This window comes from Pelophylax lessonae (assembly GCF_965119305.1).
Source record: "Pelophylax lessonae genome assembly, chromosome: 4".
In the NCBI taxonomy this organism is placed as follows: Eukaryota; Metazoa; Chordata; class Amphibia; order Anura; family Ranidae; genus Pelophylax; species Pelophylax lessonae.
In genome coordinates this window covers 121,376,807-121,403,832 of record NC_138771.1, presented here as the reverse complement: position 1 = coordinate 121,403,832, position 27,026 = coordinate 121,376,807, and the positions used below count along the sequence as shown (strand labels likewise).

At 40.3% G+C, this 27,026-nt stretch overlaps 1 protein-coding gene across 1 annotated transcript in view; it reads right to left on the bottom strand.

Moving 5' to 3' along the window:
* LOC309554552 (uncharacterized protein) overlaps positions 1-25,605 on the bottom strand; it is a gene marked incomplete at both ends in the record, with an annotated part of 66,243 nt that extends 40,638 nt beyond the window's left edge. Inside the window, 6 exons of the mRNA XM_082256292.1 lie at positions 947-1,092; positions 5,630-5,694; positions 5,821-5,930; positions 8,026-8,183; positions 15,142-15,203; positions 24,433-25,605. Of these exons, the coding sequence (XP_082112418.1) occupies positions 947-1,092; positions 5,630-5,694; positions 5,821-5,930; positions 8,026-8,183; positions 15,142-15,203; positions 24,433-25,605 (1,714 nt within the window). The remainder of the gene's footprint in view (positions 1-946; positions 1,093-5,629; positions 5,695-5,820; positions 5,931-8,025; positions 8,184-15,141; positions 15,204-24,432) is intronic.
* Between the last annotated feature and the right edge of the window lie 1,421 nt (positions 25,606-27,026).

Genomic DNA, 27,026 nt, shown 5'->3' with positions numbered 1-27,026 from the left:
AGGAAACCTAACCAGTAACACATCAGGGTTTATGGCTGTCTCAGTGGGTGGGCATTGCTGCAATGCATCCTGGGATTGGCAATAAATCCTGAGAGAGCATGTGACAGGGCGTCTTTTGGCGGGAGTAAAGTCCCAGGAGGAGGTGGATGTCTGTCTCTCCTCCTGCAGATGTGAGGAAGGTGGTTCAGGGGGTCGGCCTAGTGAACCGGGTGTCTGTGGAGCTGCAGAAGGATCCAGAGTGCTGACAAGTGGGGCTCCTGGCAGAGTCTTTTGAGAAAAACAGTATCGTGAGAACCAGAGGATTTGCCTAAGGGTCTGCCTGAGAGAGGGGGCCACTCCAGAGAAGTCAGGGGATCAGGGAGCTAGCTCACACATGAAGTGTATAAGTAAAGGGGGTGCCGTGTAATTGACCCTGAAGATTAGGAACAAAGGAGGTGCCAGGAAGGGCCCTGAAGTTGTTCAGCAGTACAGTACAGATTACCTCAGAAAGCTCATTCACTTATACTTCACAGCTAAGGGCAAAGTGAAGCAGCGGCCTAGCCATGACTAGCGTTACTCAGCATTTTCAAGTCATCCCAGCCAATTGTGCATAGTGTATAAAATTGGAGTACCCCACTCATTCCCTTCTCCTATCCAAGTTCCAAATAAAAAACACAAAAAAAAATCAAAGCTACTGGACTGTTTCCTGACTGAGCTAAAACACTTGGGAAAATGTCAAACTGTCATGTTATTGCTAATGGTAACCCAGGGGAACCCGTAACCAGCACCTGCCAAGGGAGTAGTGCGACAGTAGATTTCAATTTATGTGGAAAGTTAGAAGATTTGTTCGTATGAAAGAATGTTTCCCCATCATGTCTCCAGGAGGCCTGCCTCAACTGGCCTCATGGGCGACACAGCCCTGTTCATAGAGAACTAAAAAGTTGCTAAATTGAAATGCAGTCTTTACCGTCAACGATCAAAGTGTCTGGAACAATGGAGAAACTAGCATTCCTTCTAGCTGCCATGAGTTTATTCAGAACTGTGATTTCATTCAGGAAATTGGTAGTATTTATAAAGAAATTTGCTGTGGTATATGTCCAACTTGCATTGTTTCTGAAATATAGATAAAATATAGGTGAGACATAGCATAGGAAAGTTGCAGTATAGAACACAAAATTGTAATATATTGCAGCCTAGCAAATCTTAAAAGTTGGGGCTGCATTGGTTTTCTTTTATCTTTATTTTTGCCTTATGATCTGGCCAACAACACACTTCCTCTCTAAGGCCTGGTTCACATCCATGCATTTTTTGAGTGCCTTTTCAGTTTTTCAGAAACACACTACAGTTCATTTAACATTGAAACAAAAACAAGTGCAGTGCTAATAAGTAAATGACATATCATAAATGACTGAATAAAAATAATATTAGTATAATGTGCCCAAGGCCGCTGATAAGGCAGTACAACCAGCCCTATTGTACTGGGCCCAGGCCTGATGAGCCAAACAGGGGGGCCCAGGGCAGCTTAATTTCATGTTAATTAAGGCCTAAATAAAGAAATGGATTTTACTAGACCACACCACAGCTCCTACTTGCTTACCAGGGCTTAAATTACTTCAGGTCTTTGTAGCCAATCCCAAGGGAGCTACTTAACTTCTCTTTTAGGTTTACACCCACAGTGACGCCATGCTTCCAGCAGTCAAGGCTCCCTTTCCCTAAAGGAGATTCAAGGGGCCTTCAAATGCAATAAGTGACAGTGCTTCTCCCCCAGCATTTATACGCGCTCCCCAGATATCCTGAGAAAATAGACCTTGCTTACAATCCCATCAGGAACTGGAAAACCCCTCTGTGGTACACGGACGCCCTCTCAATCATGGAATGGTAGACTTACTAGATAAATGCTCATCAAATGGAGCCAAAAAAGCTGCATTTTATGGTGTGTGCATTGATACCCATACATCACAGTTTATTTTTCACTGTGGATCACGGACTACTAAAGAGGACTGGCCATTTAGCTTCTAAATTGTTTTTGTTTTATGGGCACAGTTATCATAAATGACCGAATAAAAATAATAGTATATGTCATTTACTTGTTAGTGCTGCACTTGTTTTTGTTTCACTGTTTAGAAGGTATATATATATATATATATTCATCTTTTTGTGCTAGCAGCTCCTACCTCATAGCGCGCGCTCGTTACATGTTTTGCACAGTTCATTTAACGTGGTTTCCTATGGGTCACATCTGTGCTTTTTTGGGCCAGGGACACTTTTCTGGTTTTTGGTTCCATAGACTTCAGTGGATCAAAAACGTGTATTGAGAAATACAAAAAGGACCTGGAATATGCATCAACTGCATAGGTGTGAACCAGGCCTAAAGCCTCGTACACACGATCCGGTTATCGGACGATCTTTTGTCCATTTTTTTGTTGCATGCTAATCTCATATGGAAAGTGAAGAGGTTACTTTCATTCGAAAATTTAACCTTTAGGCCTGGTTCACACTTATGCATTTTTAAGTGCCTGTTCAATTTTTCAGAAACACACTACAGTCCAATTCTAGGACAATATCCCCCCGGACAATATCCTCCCTGGACAATATCCCCCCTCTAACCCTAACCCTATGTCCCAGGGGATATTGCCCAGGGGATGTTGTCCCAGGGGGATATTATCCGGGGGGATATTGTCCGGGGGGATATTGTCCTGATACCCTACAGTCCATTTAACATGATTTCCTATGGGTCACATCCACATCTGTGCATTTTATGGAAAGGGCCAGGGACTTTATTCTGTTTTTTTGGCTCCATAGACTTCAATGGATCAAAAATGTGTATTGAAAAATGCAGAATGCACCTGGAATATGCAAACTGCAACCTGCATAGGTGTGAAGCAGGCCTAAGGCTTGAGTCACACCTATGCATGTTCCTATGGAGCGTTTCTGTAGTGCTTTTTGCTGTGCTTTCCACGTTTTTTGACCGTGATTTTACAGCGATTTGCAGTTTTAATCCTTTTTTTAAGGGGGGAAAATTTGTTGATGGGCAGATTTAAAAACACAAAATGCAAATCGCAGTAAAAACTCACTACATGCATTTCTGCAGCTTTTCCATTGAAGTCTATTGAACAAAAAAAGCATGTTTTTTGCTTTTAAAAAAAAGTCCCTGACCCTTGTTTAAAAAACGCAGAGGCACAAAAATGCATGTGAAAGAGTTCCATAGGAACCCATGTTAATAAAATGTCCTGCATTTCTGCAAAAAGCATGAAAAAAAAATGAATTTGTGTGAATGGAGCCTAAGGCTTCATTCACTCCTGAGCGTATCGTTCTCAGGGATTTTTTTTTGGGTGTTTTTTTTGGGCGTTTTTCAGGCGTTTTTTTTGCAGGTGTTTGGAGGCAGGCATTGACATCTAACAAAAATGTCTGTAATCTGCCAAAAAAGAAGCTCATATACTTTTTTGAGCTTCAGGCGTTTTGCTTTCGACGACAAATGCTCAGATGTGAACAGGGGCCATTGAAATGAATGAGATTTTGCTTGTTGGGTGTTTTGAGACTTTAGAGATGAGCATTTTACGGGCCGAAAAATGCTCAGGGGTGAACAGGGCCTATGGCTAGATTCAAACGAATGCGTTTTTTCATACTTTTGCAGTTATGCATTTCATTTTTTTTTTTTTTTTAAACATGGGTTCCTATGGAACATGTTCACATCAATGCATTTTTGTGCCTCTGCATTTTTGGAAAGGTTTGGGGACTTTTTTCCTGCAAAATGCAGCGTTTTGCTCGTCATAGACTTCAATGGAACTGCATACCAAAACGCAAGTATTACAATTTTGCCACGATTTGGGTTTCACATTTTTTTAATCTGCTCAACAACAAATTTTCCAAAAAAAAAAAAAGAAAACACGAATCGCTGTAAAATTGTGGCAAAATCACTGTAAGAAACATGGAAAGCAAGCAAAAAGCACTACAGAAATGCTCAAAAGCAACATGCATAGGTGTGAATGGAGCCTAACAGCAGCATTTAGTCAGTCCGTGCAGTGGGTAGTGTTAGATGTACTGGACTTGACTAACAAGCTAAAGGTGAACTCCAACTAACACTTAAGCAGCTCCGGCAACAGTTTTTTTTTTCTGGCTTTGGGATATATTTTTACATACAGAAAATGAATAAAAGCTGATAAATGTAAGCACCACTGTCAGTGGTAAATGGCTTGTCTAAACCCTCTAACTGACACTTTTGCTGGGCAGCTTGGTCTGTTTAAAGCAAGTTGAAAAATAACAGACTGATTGGCCAGATCTCCAGGTGGAATAAAACAAAAAAGGCCTAAACAAAGAAAACAAATGCAGTCTGCCACCTAAGAATTGGTAAGCTGCATTCTACTTTTCTTAATTGTTTTGTTTTGGGGTTTAGCCACTTAAACTTGAACTCCGCTTTAAAGACTAGGCCTTTTTTTTTTACATTTGTTGTTAAAGTAAAAATCTGTATTTTTTTTCTTGAAAGATTATATATATATGTTATATGTTACGCCGAGTAAATAAATGCCTAACATGTCATACTTTAAAATTACGTACGCTTGTGGAATGGCGACAAACTACAGTACATAGGGGACATTTTAAAAATGTTTACAGGTTACCCGTTTAGAATACCAGAGGAAGTCCTAAACTAGAATTATTGCTCTCACTCTAAGGATCGCAGCGATACCTCACATGTGTGGTTTGAACACCGTTTACATATGCATGCAGACTTATGTATGTGTTCGCTTCTGCGTGCAAAAACGGAAAGATGGAGTGCTTAAAAAAAAAAAAAAGTCTTATTTATTTTACTTTTTATTTTTACACTGTTCCTTTATTTATTTATTTTTTTTAATCACTTTTATCCTTATTAAAAGGAATGTACACATCTCTTGTAATAGAGATAGTCATGACAGGTCCTCTTTATTGAGAGATTTGGGCTCTGCATTTAGACTTAAAAGCAAAAGAAAAAAGCAAAAAGAAAATTGACACGGATTCTAAAAAAAAAAAAAAAAAAGAAATCACATCTATAAGCACGAGAACCGGAAGTGACGTCAGAGGTCAATTCCGGTCCTCCAAGGGCATAGAGCCGAGTGGGGGCTATCTTGCCCTCACTCCATTTCCTGCCTAGCCTTCTGCCACACCGGGTCTGTACTGGGCTTGCCGACGACACCGGTAAGCTTGGAAATGATTGTGAAGCAGCGGAAAGGGGGGCACCTCTCCTGTCGCCTATAAAAGCCGGCCGCCTAAGGGAAAAAACTATACTTGGGTTATGGCAGCTAACTACTGCTGCCATATCCCTGGTATTTAATGCAAAATAAATGACATATATTGCCAGTTAGGTGGTCGCCATACTGCTTTAACTCTCCAATATCTGTGGATCTGACTTTATGGTAAAACTATAAGAAATTTTTTTTTCTTTCCTCTTTGAGTACAGTGAGGGGTTTCCTTTCACTTTCCATAATAGTAAACATGACAGAGAGGGTGATTCTCCATAACATGGGGGCATAGACAACAATAAAAACCTCACAGGTGCTCTAAACTCTCTCTACTATGCCCACTGTAAGGCTTGATCCACAACTGTGTCTATTGTGCCTAGAGTGCCTACAAGACAATCAAAGTAAATAAAAAAAAAAAAATAATCAAATTTACTTACGTGAATGCAATATTTGGCTTTGCTGCCTCGGTACCATTCAGAAACTCTAATAGGACATTTTGCACCTATAAAGATCATACAAATATAATGAGATAGATAGATAGATAGATAGATAGATAGATAGATAGATAGATAGATAGATCTAAAAGCTTTCCAATAAAATTAAATAAAAACGAAATGTAAAAACCTACCCAATCAGTTGTCTGGATTCTTAGTGTTTCACTGGCGGATGCATCATATGGTGCCATAATAAGAAAGTTTACAGATATATTGAGTGGAGCAAGGTTGGAAATACTAACATCTGTAAATGAAATGATAAAAACAAAAAAATATACATTAAGTACTGTAGCATAGATCATTCATAAAAATATTGGTTTGTGTAATAATAGCATACATGTATGCTTAAATTAGTGCGGGACCTTATGCCCAGCCCCCCACACACCACACCACACTTTATACCCTTATATGATTTGGCTTCATCATAGTGAAGAGTCTTTAAGTACTATAAAACAACAGCCAGGCACCTTTAATAGCCGTTACCTTAGTTCTATAAAAAAATAATCCAACTCAGAAAGCTGCAACAGTTATTCCCTGAACATGTCTGGTTTGCTACTTCTAACGAAAGGTATAAACATAGCTCCCAACTCTCCCTGATTTTAAAGGAACTGTCCCTGATTTGGAACAACGTCCCTCTTTCCTCCTCATTTGTCCTTCATTTTGGTCTGATCTATATAGTTGCATGTAAAATGTACTATTTATCTTTCAAAAAGTGTTTCCTAGTGCTAAACCTTTAATCCAATATCTAAATGGCTGCATTTGTAAATCTTAAAATTCAATATAAAAGGATTAGTAGTGGTAAAAAACAAAAAAAAAATATTTTTATATTTGCATAATTCTCCTTTAAGGGAGTGTGGCAGGGGGTGTGTCCTATGCCTACATAATTTTGCTAAAAGGTGTCCCTCATTCCCATCTCAAAAAGTTGGGAGGTATGTTTAAACATGAGATAGCATTGCCCAATCTGGCCAAAGGCATGGATATCATTTCTGAGGCTTTTGACCCCACCCATTGACCAATTTGTGATTGAGCAGCCAATCAGGCAGGTTAGAAAACCTCCTCCAAATGCTATTGGGTGCCCCTAAGATAAATAAATCAAGAAGGAAGCCGCCTCCAATAATTCTCAGGTGTGCTAGCTATGATGATTTATGACGACTCCTTGCAGGACTCAGGTCTTTGCCAGAAACTTTGAAAATGTTATAATGGCATTATTGTAGCATATTAGTACATATTATGTAATGTAAATTAGGATTAGCATATTGTTGTGGCATATTAGAATTCATAAATGGTAAGCATATTATTGCATGGAGAAATCAATACTGAGCCAGACTGATAGGAAAACATACATGCGTACATAAATTGTATATTAGTAAATGAAGATCCATTTGGACAGAAATCTAACATTTTTAAAGCTTAGCAAAGACCCCTAAGCCCTTGTTCACATTGGAGCGACTTGTCATGTGATTTGACAGATAAAACAAATGAGGTTTAATGTTGAAAAATGTAAGGTAATGCATTTGGGTTCCAAAAATATGAACGCAAGTTACTCACTAGGGGGTGAACCTCTGGGGGAATCTAGGATGGAAAATGATCTGGGGGTTCTAGTAGATGGCAAGCTCAGCAATGGCATGCAATGCCAAGCTGCTGCAAGCAAAGCCAACAGAATATTGGCATGTACTATAAAGGGGATTCACTCAAGAGCTAAAACGATAATTCTCCCACTCTACAAGACTCTGGTCCGGCCACATCTGGAGTATGCCATCCAGTTCTGGGCACCGGTCCTCAGGAAGGATGTGCTGGAACTGGAGAGAGTCCAGAGAAGGGCAACAAAAATAATTAGGGGAATTGAGGACATTAGCTATGAAGAAAGACTATAAGCATTGAATTTATTCTCTCTGGAGAAGAGACGATTGAGGGGGGATATGATATCAATGTACAAATACCGTAGTGGGACCCTAGCATAGGGAACAAACTTTTCACCAAAAGGGAATTAAAAAAAAAAAAAAACGCGGCCATTTAATAAAATTAGAAGAGAAGCGGTTTAACCTTAAACTGCGTAAAGGGTTCTTTACCGTCAGACTGGTAAGGATGTGGATTTCTCTTCCACAAGCAGTGGCATCAACAGGAAGCATCGATAATTTAAAAAAACTATTAGATGGGCACCTTAACGACCACAACATACAGGGGTATACGATGTACTAATGACAGCAAACACACACACACGCACACTCATCATAGGTTGAACTGAATGGACTGGTGTCTTTTCAACCTCACAAACGATGTAAGTATGTAATAATCATCATACGCCAATGCACATATGCTGAAATTTGTCTCTCACTTACTGTTGGAAATGATGCTTTCTGGTTGTAGCTGTAAGGACCCAACAATACTATTGTTTTGCAGGCTGCTGATTAATGCACGCACAGTGTTGTCACTGGAAGGCGCTGGAGTTGTGGAATTTTCAAATTCAAGTACTGACGCAACAACCACAGAACCTGGACTGCAACACAGACAAATGGACAAATGTTAGATTTCAGAAGACAAATCTTTGTTTTAGTGTATAGCAGGCATATTTGGGGCTGACTTGATCACATTATTTTCATCTCCATTTTATATGCAGTAGAAGTGGAGACAGATAATAACAACTGAGATATTGTCAATAGCATTCTAGCAGGTTTCCTCTTTCTAAATTTTGATCCTCTCATTTTCTGTACTAAATATAAATCATAAATCGAAAGTATACTGAGAAACACAACTTTAAAACAACATTGCTAAAATCCTTTACAAATCACATAATTCATAATCCAGACCTAAAACTTGAGAAGACAAGTAAATGCAGAAGGACTAATGGGAACTTGAGGCAGGGAGACACACTCTCTAAAATTGCCAATTTACATATTTATAGCAGTGACAATAGGTCACCATTTTCAATTCAAGTAGAACTTATTCATTTCAATTAAAATATAAATATATATTTTTTTTATTTTGAATAGAGCAAGGGAGGGTTAGATTTTATTTTGCCATCTGTGTCTGATTTCCAAGATTTCCTTTCACTTCCTGTCCTATAGCCAAACAGGAAGTGAGAGGAAATATCTGCCATTTTAGGGAATTCCTTGGGAACCCCCAAGTCATTAGAACTAGTGTCCCCATTGGAAGATTTCCATGCTGTTATGTTTATGGGGACAACCCAAAATTTGGGATTTTCTTTTACAGTTCACACCACAGGCAGTCTAGTGCATTTTTTTCTGCATCACAAACGCATGGAAAGTAGGTTATATGGTTTCTAATGGCATAGTTCACACCAGTCTTGCAGTTCCAGTACATTCCAGTTCCAGAAAAAAAAAACATGCTACATTTTCCTGCACTGGACTGTACTGGAATGCTGTAAAACACACCAAAAATACAATGGAACACAATGGAAAGCACCTAAACGCATAAAACATGGACTGGAACACACATGTCCTTATTTAAGAAAAAAGAGGGGGACAAAAAACACTGGATTGCATCAAAAATGCACCAAAAACACATTAAAAATGCACTGGAATGCATCAAAAATGCACATGCATAAAAGCATCTGGAACGCATCTGGACTGCATTTCTATGGTGTGAACTGACCCGCAATGATAATGGTAAACAAGACAAATAGAGAGGGTGAATCTCCTTAACAGGGCACAGGCAGCAATAAAAACTGACAGGGGTTCTAATCCATCTCTCCACTATCCAAAGTGCTTTAAAAAAGGTTTTGCCTTTAGTTATACTTTCATTTATTCTAGTAAATGCTGATTGTAATAGTAGCCAGGAGGTTTTAGTGCAGTTAAAACATTGATCCAATAACAAAGAAATCTGGTCACATACCAGAATAAACCTTTTTGTTATTTATTGCTTTCTATGAATGTTTAATCACTTCAATACAGGGCACTTTCACTCCCTGTTTATTATTTAGTCTGTAGGAAAGTTATACAGTCCACAAACTATATACAGCTGCAAGAAAAAGTATGTGAACCCTTTACGTATTTTGGTGATGCAGGGGTTAAGTGTGTCCCTAGGGCCGTGCTTCTAACTGTCAAGGGGTGTGGCTAGTGGTGTAACAACAGAGACATACGATCCTACATAGCAGGACCGTATGATCTCTGTTCTTACAGGGGAGAATGACAGGCGGCTTTGTTTACATCAGCCGCCTGCCTTTCTCCCTCTCCACCGGGAGATTGCGAGTGGCCGACGGACATCGGGTCCGCCAGTCACACGCGCGGGGATGTGCAGGAGCGTGCGGGGGTGGGAGCCTCCCAGGCTAGCGACGTAGTCCTACGTTGCTTTGCCTGTGAGGGGCTGACTGCCGCAGTAAATATACTGTGGGCGGTCGGCAAGTGGTTAAACAGAAGAAAATACGCCTTCTGAAGTGGCCCAGTCAGAGTCCTGACCTTAACCCGATTGAGATGCTGTGGCATGACCTCAAGAAAGCGATTCACACCAGAAATCCCATGAATATTGCTGAACGGTTCTGTAAAGAGGAATGGTCAAGAATTACTCCTGACCGTTGTGCACGTCTGATCTGCAACTACAGGAAACGTTTGGTTGAAGTTATTGTGTTCAATAAAAACATGGCAACATTTCATTCTTTGTGTGTTATTAGCTTAAGCAGACTGTGATTGTCTATTGTTGTGACTTAGATGATGATCAGATCACATTTTATGACCAATTTGTGCAGAAATCCATATCATTCCAAAGGGTTCACATACTTTTTCTTGCAGCTATATATATACACACACATACATACATACATATACACACACATACACAGTATGAATATTAATCAATTCTTAAGTACTGACATCTTTTTTCTTAAGGCTCAAATATGCCGGGACAGTAAACATATCCCACAAATTACCCCTTTGTGGAAAGTAGACAGTCCAAGGTATTTAGTAAGATGCATGGTGAGTAGGGATGATCGAACGGTTCGGGTCGACCATTGGTTCGGCCCGAACATTGGGTGTTCGAGGTTCGGCCGAATTTAGAACTTTTTGCCCAAAAAGTTCGGAATTCGGCAACCAGAACTGCCCAAAATGAAATGCTTCAGGAAATGGGCTTTAAAAGCCCGTGATTGGACCAGAACCATTAGCAAAAGCCAATTGAGGGGGCAGGAGAATGCTAGGAATGTGATTGGAGTGACTAGGGGGTCCCTAGACCAATCATTAGTGAATACGCCCCCCAGTATATAAGATCGCCCCCGCCATATTCCTAGCATTGTTATACTGGACATGGAAGAGAGTAGAAGCAGTTCTGTTAATTTTACTTTAAAAGTGTCATTTAGCTATTTATTAGTGTGAGGAAAGGGATATCTAGTGTAGTTAGAGTGCTCCTTTACACTTAAGTTAGCTTCAAAAATTTAGTTTCTGTAGGGAAAGTGTTAAGTGTAAAGGGACCGTAGTGTAGTGTAGGGTTAACTGGCAGTGACTGCTATGGCAGGGTGACATAGCAGGGTGACCGCTATAGAGAAAAAGTTCTTAAAAATTGTCATTTTTGATAAAAAAGCCAATTATTGAAAAAAAAAAAAGAGATTTTTTGACTTTTACTTTGGATTTCAGGTCTGGGGGGTCTAAAAGGTGTACATGTGAAGTTTCAGCTCTGTAGCATGTCCAGAACCATAAAAAAAAAGATAGTTTGTATTAGAAAACTTTCAGATCACCAATATGGCTTCTCGGTTTCCACACCTTGCCGGTTTAATAGAAGGCATTTTTTTGGGTTCTTTGCAGTCAGGAAAAACATCTGAACTTGTGTATAGTGGTACTGTGCACAAGTTCTGATGTTTTGCCTGCCTCCAAAAACCCCCCAAAAATGCCAGCAAAAACACACCTGGGCATTTTTTTTTTGACGCTAGCGTTTTTTTTGGCATTTTTTGGGGTTCTTTTGAGGCAGGCAAAACATCTGAACTTGTATACACACATAATTATATGTATATAGACACCAAGCCATATATAGGTGTGATAGTAGCAGAAATATATTACTGTAAATGATTTCATTAGCGCAAGCATATATTTCTGCTACTATCACACCTATATATGTCTAAGTGTGTATATAAATATATGTATGTGTGTATATACACCACTATACACAAGTTCAGATGTTTTGCCTGCCTCAAAAGAACCCCAAAAAATGCCAAAAAAAAACGCTAGCGTCAAAAAAAAAAAAAATGCCCAGGTGTGTTTTTGCTGGCATTTTTTGGGGGTTTTTGGAGGCAGGCAAAACATCAGAACTTGTGCACAGTACCACTATACACAAGTTCAGATGTTTTTCCTGACTGCAAAGAACCCAAAAAAATGCCTTCTATTAAACCGGCAAGGTGTTACAGCAGCGAAGCCAACCCCCTGAGCTGAAAGTTTTCTAATACAAACGATCTTTTTTTTATGGTTCTGGACATGCTACAGAGCTGAAACTTCACATGCACACTTTTTAGACCCCCCAGATACTAAATCCAAAGTAAAAATCAAAAAATCTCTCTTTTTTTTTTTTTAATTTTTCAATAATTGGCTTTTTTATCAAAATGACAATATTTAAGAACTTTTTTTTGTGTGATTTTGTGTCTGGGGGGTCAAAAAGGTGTACCTGTGAAGTTTCAGCTCTGTAGCATGTCCAGAACCAGAAAAAAAGATCATATAGGTGTTAAAGGAGGGTCCCACATCCCTGTTCTACTGAAAAATTATCTTTTTTTTTTTCATGGTTCTGGACATGCTACAGAGCTGAAACTTCACATGTATACTTTTTAGACCCCCCAGACACAAAATCACACAAAAAAGTTCTTAAAAATGGTCATTTTGATAAAAAAGCCAATTATTGAAAAATTAAAAAAAAAAAAAAAAAGAGATTTTTTAGTCAAAATCAAAAAATCTCTCTTTTTTTTTTTTTTTCAATAATTGGCTTTTTTTTCAATAATTGGCTTTTTTTATCAAAAATGACAATTTTTAAGAACTTTTTTTTTGTGCGATTAATAGTTAATGGGGCATGACCCAGAACCCTAGGCACTTTTTAGGGGCATTTATTGGGTTTTAGGGCTTAAAAATGGTGTTTTTTGATTACCAAAGTTCGGGTCCCATTGATTTCAATGGGGTTCTGAAATCCGAACCGAACTTTTGGGAAATTCGGGTGTTCTGGTCGAACCGAACTTTTCAAAAGTTCGATCATCCCTAATGGTGAGTTCTTTGAAGTTGTAATTTTTTGTCACAATCTTTTGGAAAATGAAGAGAATTTACAAAAATCTTTTTTTTTTTCCTTTATTTTTTTTTTTACATTCTGTCACCAGTGCAGTACAGAGTCACCATATAGCTGGTGATCAGGGACACTGACTGGTCACAGTTTGAAAAAAATGAATAAAAAAGCAATCAGCAATCATGTTTTCCCCATTTTTTTCATTTTCAATACATTTTTTTTTTATGATTTTTTTTTTTTTTTAAAAGTGACCAGAGCAATACAATGTTACCATAATAACACTATACTACGCTGGGGAAGTATTTTTTATTCTTTTTACATTATGATTGCTTTTACCAGTGAATTTCACTGTTACAAGCAACCATTTATACTGAATGAAATTGATTCATTCACTGTTTATTGTTGTGGTTAGCTGTGATTTGCCACAGCCAATCACATGGTACAGATGGGCTGTGATTGGTCCTGTCTGTACCATGTGACCACTGTGACCAATCACAGAGATCAACACAATAGTGCACGATTGATGGCATGAATGAAAGTCATCCATTGTGTACGATTGATCTGCTGTGATTGGTCACAGCGATCACATAGTACCGGCAGCAGCTGGTACACTGATCAGTCTTCCAATGTATCTAGTTGACACAGCGGGTTACAGATCGCACCACAGTGTGGCCCGTGGAGCCCGCTGAGCCCAGGGGTGTGTTCCAGGAGAACCACCCAGAAAGAGGAAAGTCCCGCTCCAATTGTCATTATACTATATGCCAGGTGGGAATGTATATCTCCAGCCCAAAAAAAAGTTTTAGTTTTAGATAGCGTAAGACCAGGGCCCCTGTCAAGTGTTTTTGCTGTCTCTGACCTACTTTAGAAGCCTTTTCCTTGCTTCTTTCCTGGTGACAGTGTTTTCACTGGTACATGTAGCAAGTGGCATTCTCTCCATAGGGACACAATGGTAATATAAGCAATTTTTATTAGTTGGGCTGTAGGACCCTGTTGACAATGGGGGGCCTTCAATGGCAAGGCCAGAGGGCCACATGTATTGTGTAGGGGAAAAAATTACACACACTTGCCTTCTTCAGAGCTAGGGGCCACTCTCATAATACCTTTCAAGGCAACAAACTTAGCCACTGACCACTGATACCTTTTAATAATTGGGATAATTTCTGATCCACAGATTCCGTTAATAATGCTGCTAGATACAATGGATGTTCAACAGTCTAAACGCTCAGTAACTTTACTGGAGACTTCTTATGTGTAGAACATACCTAAATCTTTTTTTTTTTTTCAATAAAATCTTTATTGAACAGCTATAATAAACATGTACAGTATTAACAATGGCAGTATGACATTTTTGATATAACTGTACAACAGGTACATAAATCCTAAATCTTGATCAGAAGACTGTGCACAAAAGTTTAACAACTATAAAAACAATAATACTCCTAAATAGTTGGTCCACTGATTTGCTGCTTACAAGGCCAACAAACTAGGGCTCTAAGCAGAGTACTATGCTGGAGTCTCCTACATTTTAATCTTGAACATAAAAAATGAAAACTAGCTCACTCAAGCATGTGCCGTAATGCAGAGAGAAATAGAGTTGAGTTGGAGGACATCTAAGATGCTAGTAAAGCATAGACATACTTTCATTTCCTAGATATATGTCTATGGATAAACAAAACATGGAAAACATGTCCTCTTGTGGGCATGGATCAGTGTTTTCAGCACTATAAGGCAAGTGTGCTAACCATTTAGCTATCATTTTCCCCACTAGGTGAATCTTAAAAGGAAGGTCCCTTAACTGTTACGTATCTATAATAAGGCAAATATTTTAAAGTCTGTAACAAAGAAAATCTTTTAAAATCTTCCTACAACACACCTATACTGTAAAATACAAAGCTGATAGCCTTATCTAATAAGCTCAATCAATGTGCAAAGGGCAGTAATCCACAGAAATTTGACTTACTGCACCATGTACATTATTATTGTATGAGTCCGAAATTTGTGATTTCTTTACAGTTAGTCTAATAAAAGAAACATGGGGTATTTCAAGCTGCCCATATCTTTATTAACGGCTTCCAACTGATTGATTAACTCTTTATAAAAAGGACAGATACATTGGAAGAAAATATTTGTTCACATGTGTACTATAGGTAATAGGTACCACCTATTACCAGCAAGTGGCCTGTTGTAATTGTTGTTATGCAGTCTACAATGAAGTCACTTACTAAAATACATTTTCCAAAAAGGAGTTATTCACTTACCTAAAACCTGTCACTGTTACTTTCTTGAAATTATTAAATTTATCCTTATAAATTTGTGACATCTGTGATAGAAATATTAAAATAAAAATTACTATACGATTTAGCGGATTGGTAATTTACTCAATAGGAGTTTTAAAATACACAGTACTGTAAGCAATTTAGAAATGTGATATTGTCTTTATTAAGATGATGGTAACACTGCCAGCAAAATGGAACAATATCGGGTTACCACATATCTAACATACAAAATAACAGCTAAAATTGCAATTGCTATGGGAAACTCTTCTGCTTTTCCTTTTTCCATTTGATTCATATTATTTCAACATTCAAACAATTCAACAACAGATGCGCCCACATAAGTCACACTTAAGTAACCAAGTCACACTTTTTTGAATCTCGTCCTCTAAAAAAATTATTTCAGTAAAGCGAGGAACCTGCTAGCGTGAGACTAATTTTAATAATATATACAGTAGTAGATGTATAGGCCACCTTACATTAAAATGATAAAAATACATTTAAAACAAAAACTCACTTGTGATCTTTCTCAGCTGGGAATTTTATGTCTTAATGTTTTAAGTAATTCAGAAATTGCTTTTTACTACTTTTTTACCTTTCTTTTTTAGAACATTCCTAAAAGTAGATGCCAGGGTTGGGTGGCACAACATACTTATATGTTAAAATAATATCTAAGCATGTGAAACTACAGAATAACCTTTTTATTTTTTTAACCACTTCAATACAGGGCGCTTTCACCACCTTCCTGCCCAGACCAATTTTCAGCTTTTAGTGCTCTCACAATTTGAATGATCATTACTCAGTCATGCAACGCTGTACCCAATCAAATTTCTTTTTCATTTTTTTCCCTACAAATAGAGCTTTCTTTTAGTGGGTTCGTTATTTTTTTGCGATAGAAGTGAAAAAAGAGCAAAAATTTTGAAAAAAAAAAAAAACATTTTGTTTTAGTTTCTATTATAAAATTTTGAAAAGAAGTATTTTTTTTTTATAAATTTGGGCCAAAATTTATACTGCTACATGTCTTTGGTAAAAATAACTCAAATTAGCAGATATTACTTTGTCTGTGTGAAAGTTAGGCTCAGTTCACACAGGGGCGAGCCGGTACTTTTTTACGCTTTTCCACTGCATGGTACCGCATGGTGTTGGAACGGTTCGGTACGGTACGGCGGCACTTTTCCACTACATGGAACCGAACGGTACGGCTCGCTTAAAAATTACCACCTCAGTTGTGGTTCCAAGAGGGCCGTACCGGTACCATATCCCACAATCCTTTGCATGCAGCCTTGACTGTTGTCACTACTAGCCACTGATTGGTCAGAGAATCTTTGTTATCCCACCCACTTACTACTGGAAAAGCAAACCTTTAAGTCCTGCCATTAAGTCCTGGTTCACACTGGGTCAACTTGTCAGGCGACTTAGCCACCTGACAAATTGCGCTCCATTCAGTGCAATGGAACTGTTCTAATCGGAGCAACTTAAGTCGCTCCGACTTAGAAAAAGTTCCTGCACTACTTTGGGGGCGACTTGCATTGACTTGACTTCTATTCGAGAGAGAAGTCGTTTGCAAGCCACGCTGAGGTCACGCTGCACGGGGCGGCTTCAGAGTCGGTCGTACCGTTGCGGTACCATGCAGTGGAAAAGCGCAAAAGCGAGCCGAACCATTCGGTTCCATGCAGTAGAGTCTACAAGCTATGGTGCCAATCATTGAAAATTGATCACACCTGATGTACTGACAACCTGTCTCCTTTCTTGAGGCCCTGAAATGTCAGGACACTGTACAAATACCCCCAAAATGACCTCTTTTTGGAAAGTAGACAGTCCAAGGTATTAAGTAAGAGGCATGGTGAGTTTTTTGAAGTGGTCATTTTTTCCCACAATTCTTGGAAAAATTCATTAATTTTTTTTTACACAAAATTGTCATAATAACAAGTTATTTCTCACACACAGAATATGCATTCTTGCTATTACACCCCAAAATACATTCTACTACTCCTCCTGAGTATGGCGATACCACATGTGTGAGAATTTTACATAGCCTGGCCACATAGAGAGGCCCAACATGCAAGTAGCACCATCAGGTGTTCTACGAGCATAAATTACACATATAATTTACTAAGACCCCTTTCACACTTAGAGTCCATCGGCGGACTCCGTTTTTCTCAGCGGGGGGATCGAACCGCCGATCCCCCACTGAGCAGGCGGATGGCAGCTCTGTCTCTGCTCTGTGTGCAGAGACAACGCTGTCAGGTCCCGCTGTTCCCTAATCGGATGAGAACGGACCGCCTGTGCGTTCTCATTTGATCCCATCCGATCCGCTGGACGGATGGAAAATAGGGTCTCCATCCGTACAGATTTGACGGACCGGATTGAATCGGATGTCAGCGGACATGCCTCTGCTGACATCCGATGCCCCATAGAGATGCATGGGGCACCTGTTCAGATCCACCTAAAAAACTGACAGGCGGATCTGAACGGTCCGCTAGTGTGAAAGGGGCCTATCACACTTTTGAAGGCTCAGGAGCACCAGGACAATGAAATTACCCACAAAATTTTCTTTTGAAAAGAAAACACCCCAAGGTATTCTACGAGGTATAATGAGTCTTTTGAACGTGTCATTTTTTTCCACACGTTTTTGGAAAATGTGGACAGAAAATGAAAACATATTTTTTTTTTTTTTACACAAAGTTGTCAATTTATAAGATTTTTCTAACACATAGCAAAAATTACACCCCAAAATACATTTTGCTACTCGTCCCGAGTATGGCGATACCACATGTGTGAGACTTTTACACAGCCTGGCCACATACAGAATAGGGATCAACGGATTATCGGTTTGGCCGATATTCACTTTTTTGCAAGTATCGGTCACAAACTTGGCCGATATGACCGATATTTCTGCCTCCGGAGGGGAAGGGGGATTAGTGCCGCCTGATAACACAAAAATCAGGGTTCTTCCGCTTACCCGGCGCGGGCGCTGTCATACGAAGTCCCGCCTACTGAACCGGCTCCCACCTATAATTGACAGCACACTGGTGACGTCAATCATAGGAGCAGGTCCAGGAGGCGGGACTTCGTATAACAGCGCCGGGTAAGCAGAAGAACCCTGCATTTGTGTCATCAGGCGGCGCTAATCCCCATGCACTGGTCACTCTGCATTAGATGGGGGCACTGGTCACTCTGCATTGGATGTGTGATTGAATGTGCAGACTATCGGCCCATATTGGCTGATACCGATACGTTGTGACCAATATATCGGTATTGGTATCGGCCCTGAAAAAAACATATCGGTCTATCCCTAATACAGAGGCCCAACATCCAAGTAGCACCTTCAGGCGTTCTAGGAGCATACATTTCACATCTAATTTCATTACAACCTATCACACTTTTGAAGGCCCTGGAGTGGCAGGACAATGGAAACGCCCACAAAATGACCCCATTTTGGAAAAGCAAACACCCCAACACAATCTAGGAGGTATGGGGTGCAGATAGGTACTCAGGTACTCTGATGAGCTGCAGATAGGTACTCAGGTACTCTGATGGGCTGCAGACAGGTACTCAGGCACTCTGGGCTGGAGACAGGTACTCGGGTACTCTAGGCTGGAGACAGGTACTCGGGGACTCTGATGGGCTACAGAGAGGTACTCGGGGACTCTGATGGGCTACAGAGAGGTACTCGGGGACTCCGATGACAGGTACTCGGGGACTCTGATGGACTGGTGACAGGTACTCGGGTACTCTGATGACAGGTACTCAGGGTACCCGAGTACCTGTCATCAGAGTACCTGTCATCAGAGTACCTGAGTACCTGTCATCAGAGTACCTGAGTACCCGAGTACCTGTCATCAGAGTACCTGATGGGCTGGTGACAGGTACTCAGGCACTCTGATGGGCTGGTGACATGTACTTTTATGGGCTGGTGACAGGTCCTCTTTATCGGAGGGGGGGGGCAATCAGTGTGTTTGGTGTGCACTGTAATTGGTAACTAGCTTTTACCGCAATCTCCTCCTCACACAGGATCGGTGTGTGAGGAGGAGAGCCCGGTAACAGCTAGTTACCGGGTTTGTTGACATTCTATGACCGGCTATGATTGGACACCAGTCACATATTTCACTGATGGGAGGCACTGATAGACAGCACTGATGGGCACCGTTTGGCAGCACTTGTGGGCATTGATTGGCAGCACTGGTGGGCACTGTCATAACTACATTGATAATCAGGACACTAATAATCAGTGCCCTGATTATCAGTGTACATGTCCCTTTTACACAAGCTGGTTACCGTCTCTCTTCTACTCACGCTGTCATTGTGAGGAAAGGATTGCCAATAACTGGCTTCTATTTACATCCATGATCAGCTGTGATTGGACACAGCTGGTCACATGGTGAAGAGCCACTTATTGGCTCTTTTTCTCAATCTGTGATCAGCACTGTCATGTGAGCACAGGGTGGGCGTGATCACGGGACGCCATCCTTGAACTAACCAGCAGTGCTGTAGCCCTCATTCGGCTATAGCGCAGTCAGCAAGTAGTTAAAACAAGCCCTCAGTCACTGTTGTTGCTATGTGTATTGTGGAGGGGTTAAAGTTCGTTCTGTACTCCTGTGACCAGTTTTCAGCTGACATCACAGAGCCAGTCCAGGCACGGGCAAGATTTGCGACAATAAAGTCAGGATCCACCCACATGCTGGCCGCTTGGGGCATGGGGGCAGGGCAGAGCAGAGAGACTAACAGTTACCAGCTTACTGCCCAGGGAGCTGTGAGAACCAAGCAATCGGTGGTGTTTGATCGCTCATGTTTCAGTGTTAGAGCCGGCGGGGGACAGATGCAGCATTGGACTTATGCTGCATCTGCCTAGGTAAGTATGAGTCTGCAAAAAAAGAAAAAAAGAAATTCCATACTTTTCTTTTACTCTTCAAATTCCACAACAGAGGATCTGGAAGCTTAGCTCTTTTCTATTTATTTTCTGCTCCAACAGAATTTTAGTACCCTGCTCAACCTCTAATTTAAATGCACAGAAGAGATTTGTATGCTGTGTTTCTAAACCTTCCAAAAATGTACTTTAGAGTCTTCTTTATGATCTTTGAGAATAAGTTACTTTATAGTACATGCAGAAAGATACACTATGTAACCAAAAGTATTAGGATGTCTGCTTTTACACACACATGAACCTTAATGACCTCCCAGTCTATGTCCGTAGGGTTCAATATTGAGTCGGCCCACCCTTTGCAGCTATAACAGCTTCAGCTGTTCTGGAAAGGCTGTCCACAAGGTTTAGGAGTGTGTCTTTAAGAATGTTTGACCATCCTTTCAAAAGCAATTGACTATTCTTCCAGAAGCGTATTTGTGAGGTCAGGCACTGATGTGGACAAGAAGGCCTGGCTCGCAGTCTCCGCTCTAACTCATTCCAAATGTTCTCATCCTGATGTTCTATCCTTTGAGGTCAGGACTCTGTGCAGGCCTTTCAAGTTCCTCCACCCCAAACTCACTCATCCATGTCTTTATGGACCTTGTTTTGTGCACTGGTCCAAATCATTTGGTTGAGGGAGGATTATGGTATGTGGGTTTCTTTCAGGGGTTGGGCTTAGCCCCTTAGTTCCATTTTGGACAATTTCATGCTCCCAACTTTGTGGGAATAGTTTGGGGATGGCCCCTTCCAACATGACTGCGCACCAGTGCACAAAGCAAGGTCCATAAAGACATGGCTAAGTGATTTTGGGGTGGAGGAACTTGACTAGCCTGCACAGAGTTACATAGTTACATAGTTTGTGAGGCTGAAAAAAGACATCAGTCCATCCAGTTTAACCTATGATGTGTGTGTATGTTTGCTGTTAACCGTACATTGTACAGTATAACCCTGTATGTTGTGGTCTTTAAGGTGCCCATCTAATTAAACTATTGAAGCTCCCTGCTGATACTTATGCTTGTGGAAGCGAATTCTACATCCTTACTGCTCTGACAGTGAAGAACCCCTTATGTATTTTAAGGTTAAACCGTTTTTCCTCTAGTTTTAGTGAGTGGCCACGTACTTACTGTATTCCCTTTCTCTAAAAAGTTTGTTCCTTATGCTAGGGTCCTCACCAGTACAGTATTTGTACATTGATATCATATCCCCCCTCAAGCATCTTTTCTCTAGAGAGAATAATCTCTTTATTTCTGGAGTGAATCCCCTTTTTTATACATGCCAGTATTCTGTTGGCTTTGTTTGCAGCGGCTTGGCATTGAATGCCACTGCCAAGCCTGTTGTCCACTAGGACCCCCAGGTCCTTTTCCATCTTAGATTTACCCAGAGGTTTCCCCCCTAGTGAGTAGCTTGCTTTTGTGTTTCTGACGCCCAAGTGCATTACTTTACATTTTTCGACATTAAACCTCATCTGCCATGTAGTTGCCCACCCCATTATTTTGTTCAGGTCCGCTTGTAAGATTTCGACATCGTGCATAGAAGATATTGGCATGCTTAGTTTATTATCATCCGCAAATACCGAGATTGTGCTAGATATCCCCTCCTCTAGATCATTTATGAATAAATTAAACAAGATTGGTCCCAGGACAGAACCTTGGGGGACCCCACTTTCCACACCCACCCACTCCGAGTACTCCCCATTAATCACCACCCTCTGGACTCTCCCCTGGAGCCAGTTCTCTATCCAGGTACTCACCCTATGGTCCATACCTACATTCCTTAGTTTGTACAGTAAGCATTTGTGGGGAACGGTGTCAAAGGCCTTTGCAAAGTCCAGATACACCACATCCACAGGCTTACCTTTATCTAGGTGGCAGCTCACTTCATCGTAGAAGGTTAATAGATTGGTTTGGCATGAACGATTTTTCATAAATCCATGCTGATTACTACTAATAATACCATTTTCATTACTAAAGTCTTGTATATGGTCCCTTAACATCCCATCCAAAATCTTGCATACTACTGATGTTAGGCTCACTGGCCTATAGTTACCCGGGATATATCTCGGCCCTTTTTTAAATATTGGTACCACGTTGGCTTTTTTCCAATCAGCTGGCACCATACCCATCTGTAGACTATCCTTAAACATCATGAATAATGGTCTGGCAATCACCTGGCTGAGCTCTTTAAGAACCTACGGGTGCAAGCCATCTGGTCCCGGTGATTTATTTATGTTAAGTTTCTCTAGTTTAGTTCTAAGTCTATCCTCTTTTAGCCATGGGGTACTTCCTGAGGTGTATTATTTAGTTTAGCCTTACAAGCTGGGTTAGTGTAGCCCCCCGATTCTTTTGTGAAGACTGAAGAGAAAAAAAATTATTTAACACTTCCGCCTTTTCTCTGTCCTCTGTGGCCATATTTCCCTTGTCGTCTTTTATGGGGCCAATGTGTTCTGGCCTTGCTTTCTTACGGTTTATATACTTAAAGAATTTCTTGGGGTTCTTTTTACTCTCTTCCGCTATATGTCTCTTGTGTTCTATTTTAGCCACCTTGATTTCGTCTTTACATTTCTTATTACACTCTTTGTAATGCTTGAATGCTGCCAATGACACCTCAGTCTTGTATTTTTTGAAGGCCTTTTCTTTAGTATTAATATGCATTTTTATGTTTAGCCACCCAGGGTTTAGTTTTGCTCTTTTAAATGTATTTTTCTTGGGAATGCACTGGCCAATCCCTTTGTTTAGTATGCTCTTGAAGCACTCCCATTTCTCCTCCGTGTTCTTTGTTCCTAGGGTTCTATCCCATTTGATATTTTCTAGCAGAGAGCGCAGTTTTGGGAAATTGGCTCTTTAGAAATTCAGTGTCCTTACATTACCCTTGTGTTTCCTATTACTGTGATAAATACTGAAACTAATTGACCTATGGTCACTGTTTCCTAAGTTGCCACGTATTTCTATATCCATGAGCAGGTCTGTATTGTTGGTAATCAGTAGGTCAAGTACCGCATTGTTTCTTGTCGGTGCGTTCACCATCTGACCCATAAAATTGTCCTGCAAAACATTTAGGAACTGCCGAGCCTTGGCTGAATGCGCGGTTCCTTCTGCCCAGTCTATATTTGGATAATTAAAGCCTCAACCCGACAGAACACTTTTGGGATGAATTAGAGCAGGGATTGCGAGCCAGGCCTTCTCGTCCACATCAGTGGCGGACCTTACAAATGCACTTCTTGAAGAATGGTCAAACATTCCCATAGACACACTCCTATACCTTGTGAATAGCCTTCCCAGAAGACCTGAAGCTATTACAGCTGCAAAGAGTGGGCCAACTCAATATTGAACCCTACGGACTAAGACTGTGATGCCATTACAATTTGTGTACAAGTAAAGGCAGGTGTCCCAATATTTTTGATAATATAGTGTAGTTCATTGGGAGCTTGTTTTCAAGCTCTATTTACTGCTTGTATTCTGATTCTAATTCATAAAAAATGTCCATATCTAATGTCCACGTCTGGGCATATGTGTACTTTAGGAAATATCTTCATTTTCTCACTGCCATTTGAAAGTCTTGGTGTGGATAGTACCTGCAACTGACTTCTTTATAATGAATCCACTATTCATGAATGTTAGTTATTCAGAGTCATGAATTATATGAATCTCTTCAAATGAAAAAAAAAAAAAAAAACGCACAAAATATTCAAATAAAAAAAAAAAATTAAGCAGTCAGCAATTATCCTGATTCGATCATCACTATCTTCAGGAGTAAATTAAGTGAGCTCCCAGGTAGCGGTATCCTGGGTGTCTATATAGCGTAATTGGTGCCACATCCTATTGAAATTTAAAAAATGGAGAAAAAAAGAAACGTGGACTTTGCAGGCACTGGATACTGGATGCTAGAGCACTATGGCTCAATGGAACTCTATGACCTATTGCTAAACACATCGTCCGATCTTCTGGCATATCTCCCTGTCACCTGCGGTCAGGATTGCTTCGATGTGAAGTATCATTGAATCTTTATTGCTATCTTTTTGTGTATTAGCCCACCACCTTATCAACAATGTAACTACCAAATCTGTTGTTGTTATTAATATGTTTTCTTCCATACATGGGATATTACATTGTTATGTGTCTTTTGTGACTCTTTGTTGATGATTTTATATGAATTATTTAATAAAATGTTATATTTTTAAATATCCAGTGCCTGCAAAATCCACGTTTCTTTTTTTCTCAATTTTTCATCATTATCTTCCACCCATCATTTATAGGTGTAAATAAAATCAGGTTTAAACGGAAAAACCTTTTAAAAGTAACTCTGCATTTGTGCTGGAGCTGTTGATGTCTGGTGACAAAATAAATTACAAAAAAAATGATATCAAGTATCCTTACCTCATTCTCTACCTGATTCTTCAGGTCTATATATTTGCTAGATGATTGGTTCCGCAAATCATTATCAAATACTTTATTGACAATCTTAAATTCCAAAGGCACAGTGGCAGTAGGTATGGCAGTGGTTGTTTGCATGGTGCTTGTGCTGTATGTGTTGATCGTAGTGGAAACTGCCTGTGCCTGTAAGGGCGTGGTTACATTAGAAATTAATGTAACCAGTGATGAAGTAGTGTCATTAGTGGTCACTGTAGATGTGGTGGATGTGGTGACATTTGAATTTAATGAGACTGGCAGTGAAGTGATGGCATTTGAGTTTGCTGTGGCTGGTGCTAATGTAGTTGCATTGGGGTCTAATGAGATTGGTAGAGAGGAGGCAGTAGGTATGGCAGTGGCAGTAGGTATGGCAGTGGTTGTTTGCATGGTGCTTGTGCTGTATGTGTTGATCGTAGTAGAAACTGCCTGTGCCTGTGAGGACGTGGCTACATTAGAAATTAATGTAACCAGTGATGAAGTAGTGTCATTAGTGGTCACTGTAGATGTGGTGGATGTGGTGACATTTGAATTTAATGAGACTGGCAGTGAAGTGATGGCATTTGAGTTTGCTGTGGCTGGTGCTAATGTAGTTGAATTGGTGTCGAATGAGATTGGTAGAGAGGAGGTAGCATTTGAGACTGATGGAGCTGGTGCTAATGTAGTGCCATTGGATTGTAATGGGACTGGTAATGAAGATGTAGAATTTGTGACCGATGAAGCCGTTGCTAACGTAGTGGCATTGGATTCTAATGGGACTGGTAGTAAAGATGTAGCATTTGTGACTAATGAAGTTGGTGCTAATGTAGTTCCATTGGATTGTAATGGGACTGGTAATAGAGATGTAGAATTTGTGACCGATGAAGCCGGTGCCAACGTAGTGGCATTGGATTCTAATGGGGTCGGTAGTGAAGATGTAGAATTTGTGACTGATGAAACTGGTGCTAAGGTAGTGGCATTGGATTGTAATGGGACTGGTAGTGAAGATGTAGCATTTGTGACCAATGAAGTTGGTGCTAATGTAGTTCCATTGGATTGTAATGGGACTGGTATTGAAGATGCAGAATTGGTGACCGATGAAGCTGGTGCGAACGTAGTAGCATTGGATTCTAATGACACTGGTAGTGAAGATGTGGAATTTGTGACCAATGAAGTTGGTGATAATGTAGTTCCATTGGATTGTAATGGGATTGGCAGTAAAGATGTAGAATTGGTGGCTGATGAAGCTGGTGCTAACGTAGTGGCATTGGATTCTAATGAGATTGGTAGTGAAGATGTAGAATGTGTGACTGATGAAGCCGGTCCTAATGTAGTGCCATTGGATTGTAATGGGACAGGTGATGAATATGTGGAGTTTGTGGCCAATGAAGTTGGTGCTAATGTAGTTCCATTGGATTGTAATGGGACTGGTATTGAAGATGTAAAATTTGTGATCGATGAAGCCGGTGCTAAAGTAGTAGCATTGGATTCTAATGGGACTGGTAGTGAAGATGTGGAATTTGTGACTGATGAAGCTGGTGCTAAGGTGGTGGCATTGGATTGTAATGGCGCCGGTAGTGAAGATGTAGCATTTGTGACCGATGAAGATGGTGCTAATGTAGTGGCATTGGATAGTAATGAGATTGGTAGTGAAGATGTAGAATTGGTGACCGATGAGGCCGAGGCTGGTGCTAACGTCGTAGCATTGGATTGTAATGGGACAGGTAACGAAGATGTGGAGTTTGTGGCCAATGAAGTTGGTGCTAATGTAGTTCCATTGGATTGTAATGGGACTGGTATTGAAGATGTAAAATTTGTGATCGATAAAGCCGGTGCTAACGTAGTAGCATTGGATTCTAATGGGACTGGTAGTGAAGATGTGGAATTTGTGACTGATGAAGCTGGTGCTAAGGTGGTGGCATTGGATTGTAATGGGACCGGTAGTGAAGATGTAGCATTTGTGACCAATGAAGATGGTGCTAATGTAGTGGCATTGGATTGTAATGAGATTGGTAATGAAGATGTAGAATTGGTGACTGATGAGGCTGGTGTTAACGTAGTAGCATTGGATTCTAATGGGACTGGTAGTGAAGATGTGGAATTTGTGACCAATGAAGCTGGTGCTAATGTAGTTCCATTGGATTGTAATGGGACTGGTATTGAAGATGTAAAATTTGTGACTGATGAAGCTGGTGCTAAGGTAGTGGCATTGGATTGTAATGGAGACGGTAGTGAAGATGTAGTATTTGTGACCGATGAAGATGATGCTAATGTAGTGGCATTGGATTGTAATGAGACTGGTAGTGAAAATGTAGAATTGGTGACCGATGAAGCTGGTGCTAACGTAGTAGCATTGGATTCTAATGGGACTGGTAGTGAAGATGTGGAATTTGTGACTAATGAAGTTGGTGCTAATGTAGTTCCATTGGATTGTAATTGGACTGGTATTGAAGATGTAAAATTTGTGACCGATGAAGCCGGTGCTAATGTAGTGGCATTTGATTCTAATGGGTTTGGTAGTGAAGATGTAGAATTTGTGACTGATGAAGCTGGTGCTAACGTAGTGGCATTGGATTCTATTGAAG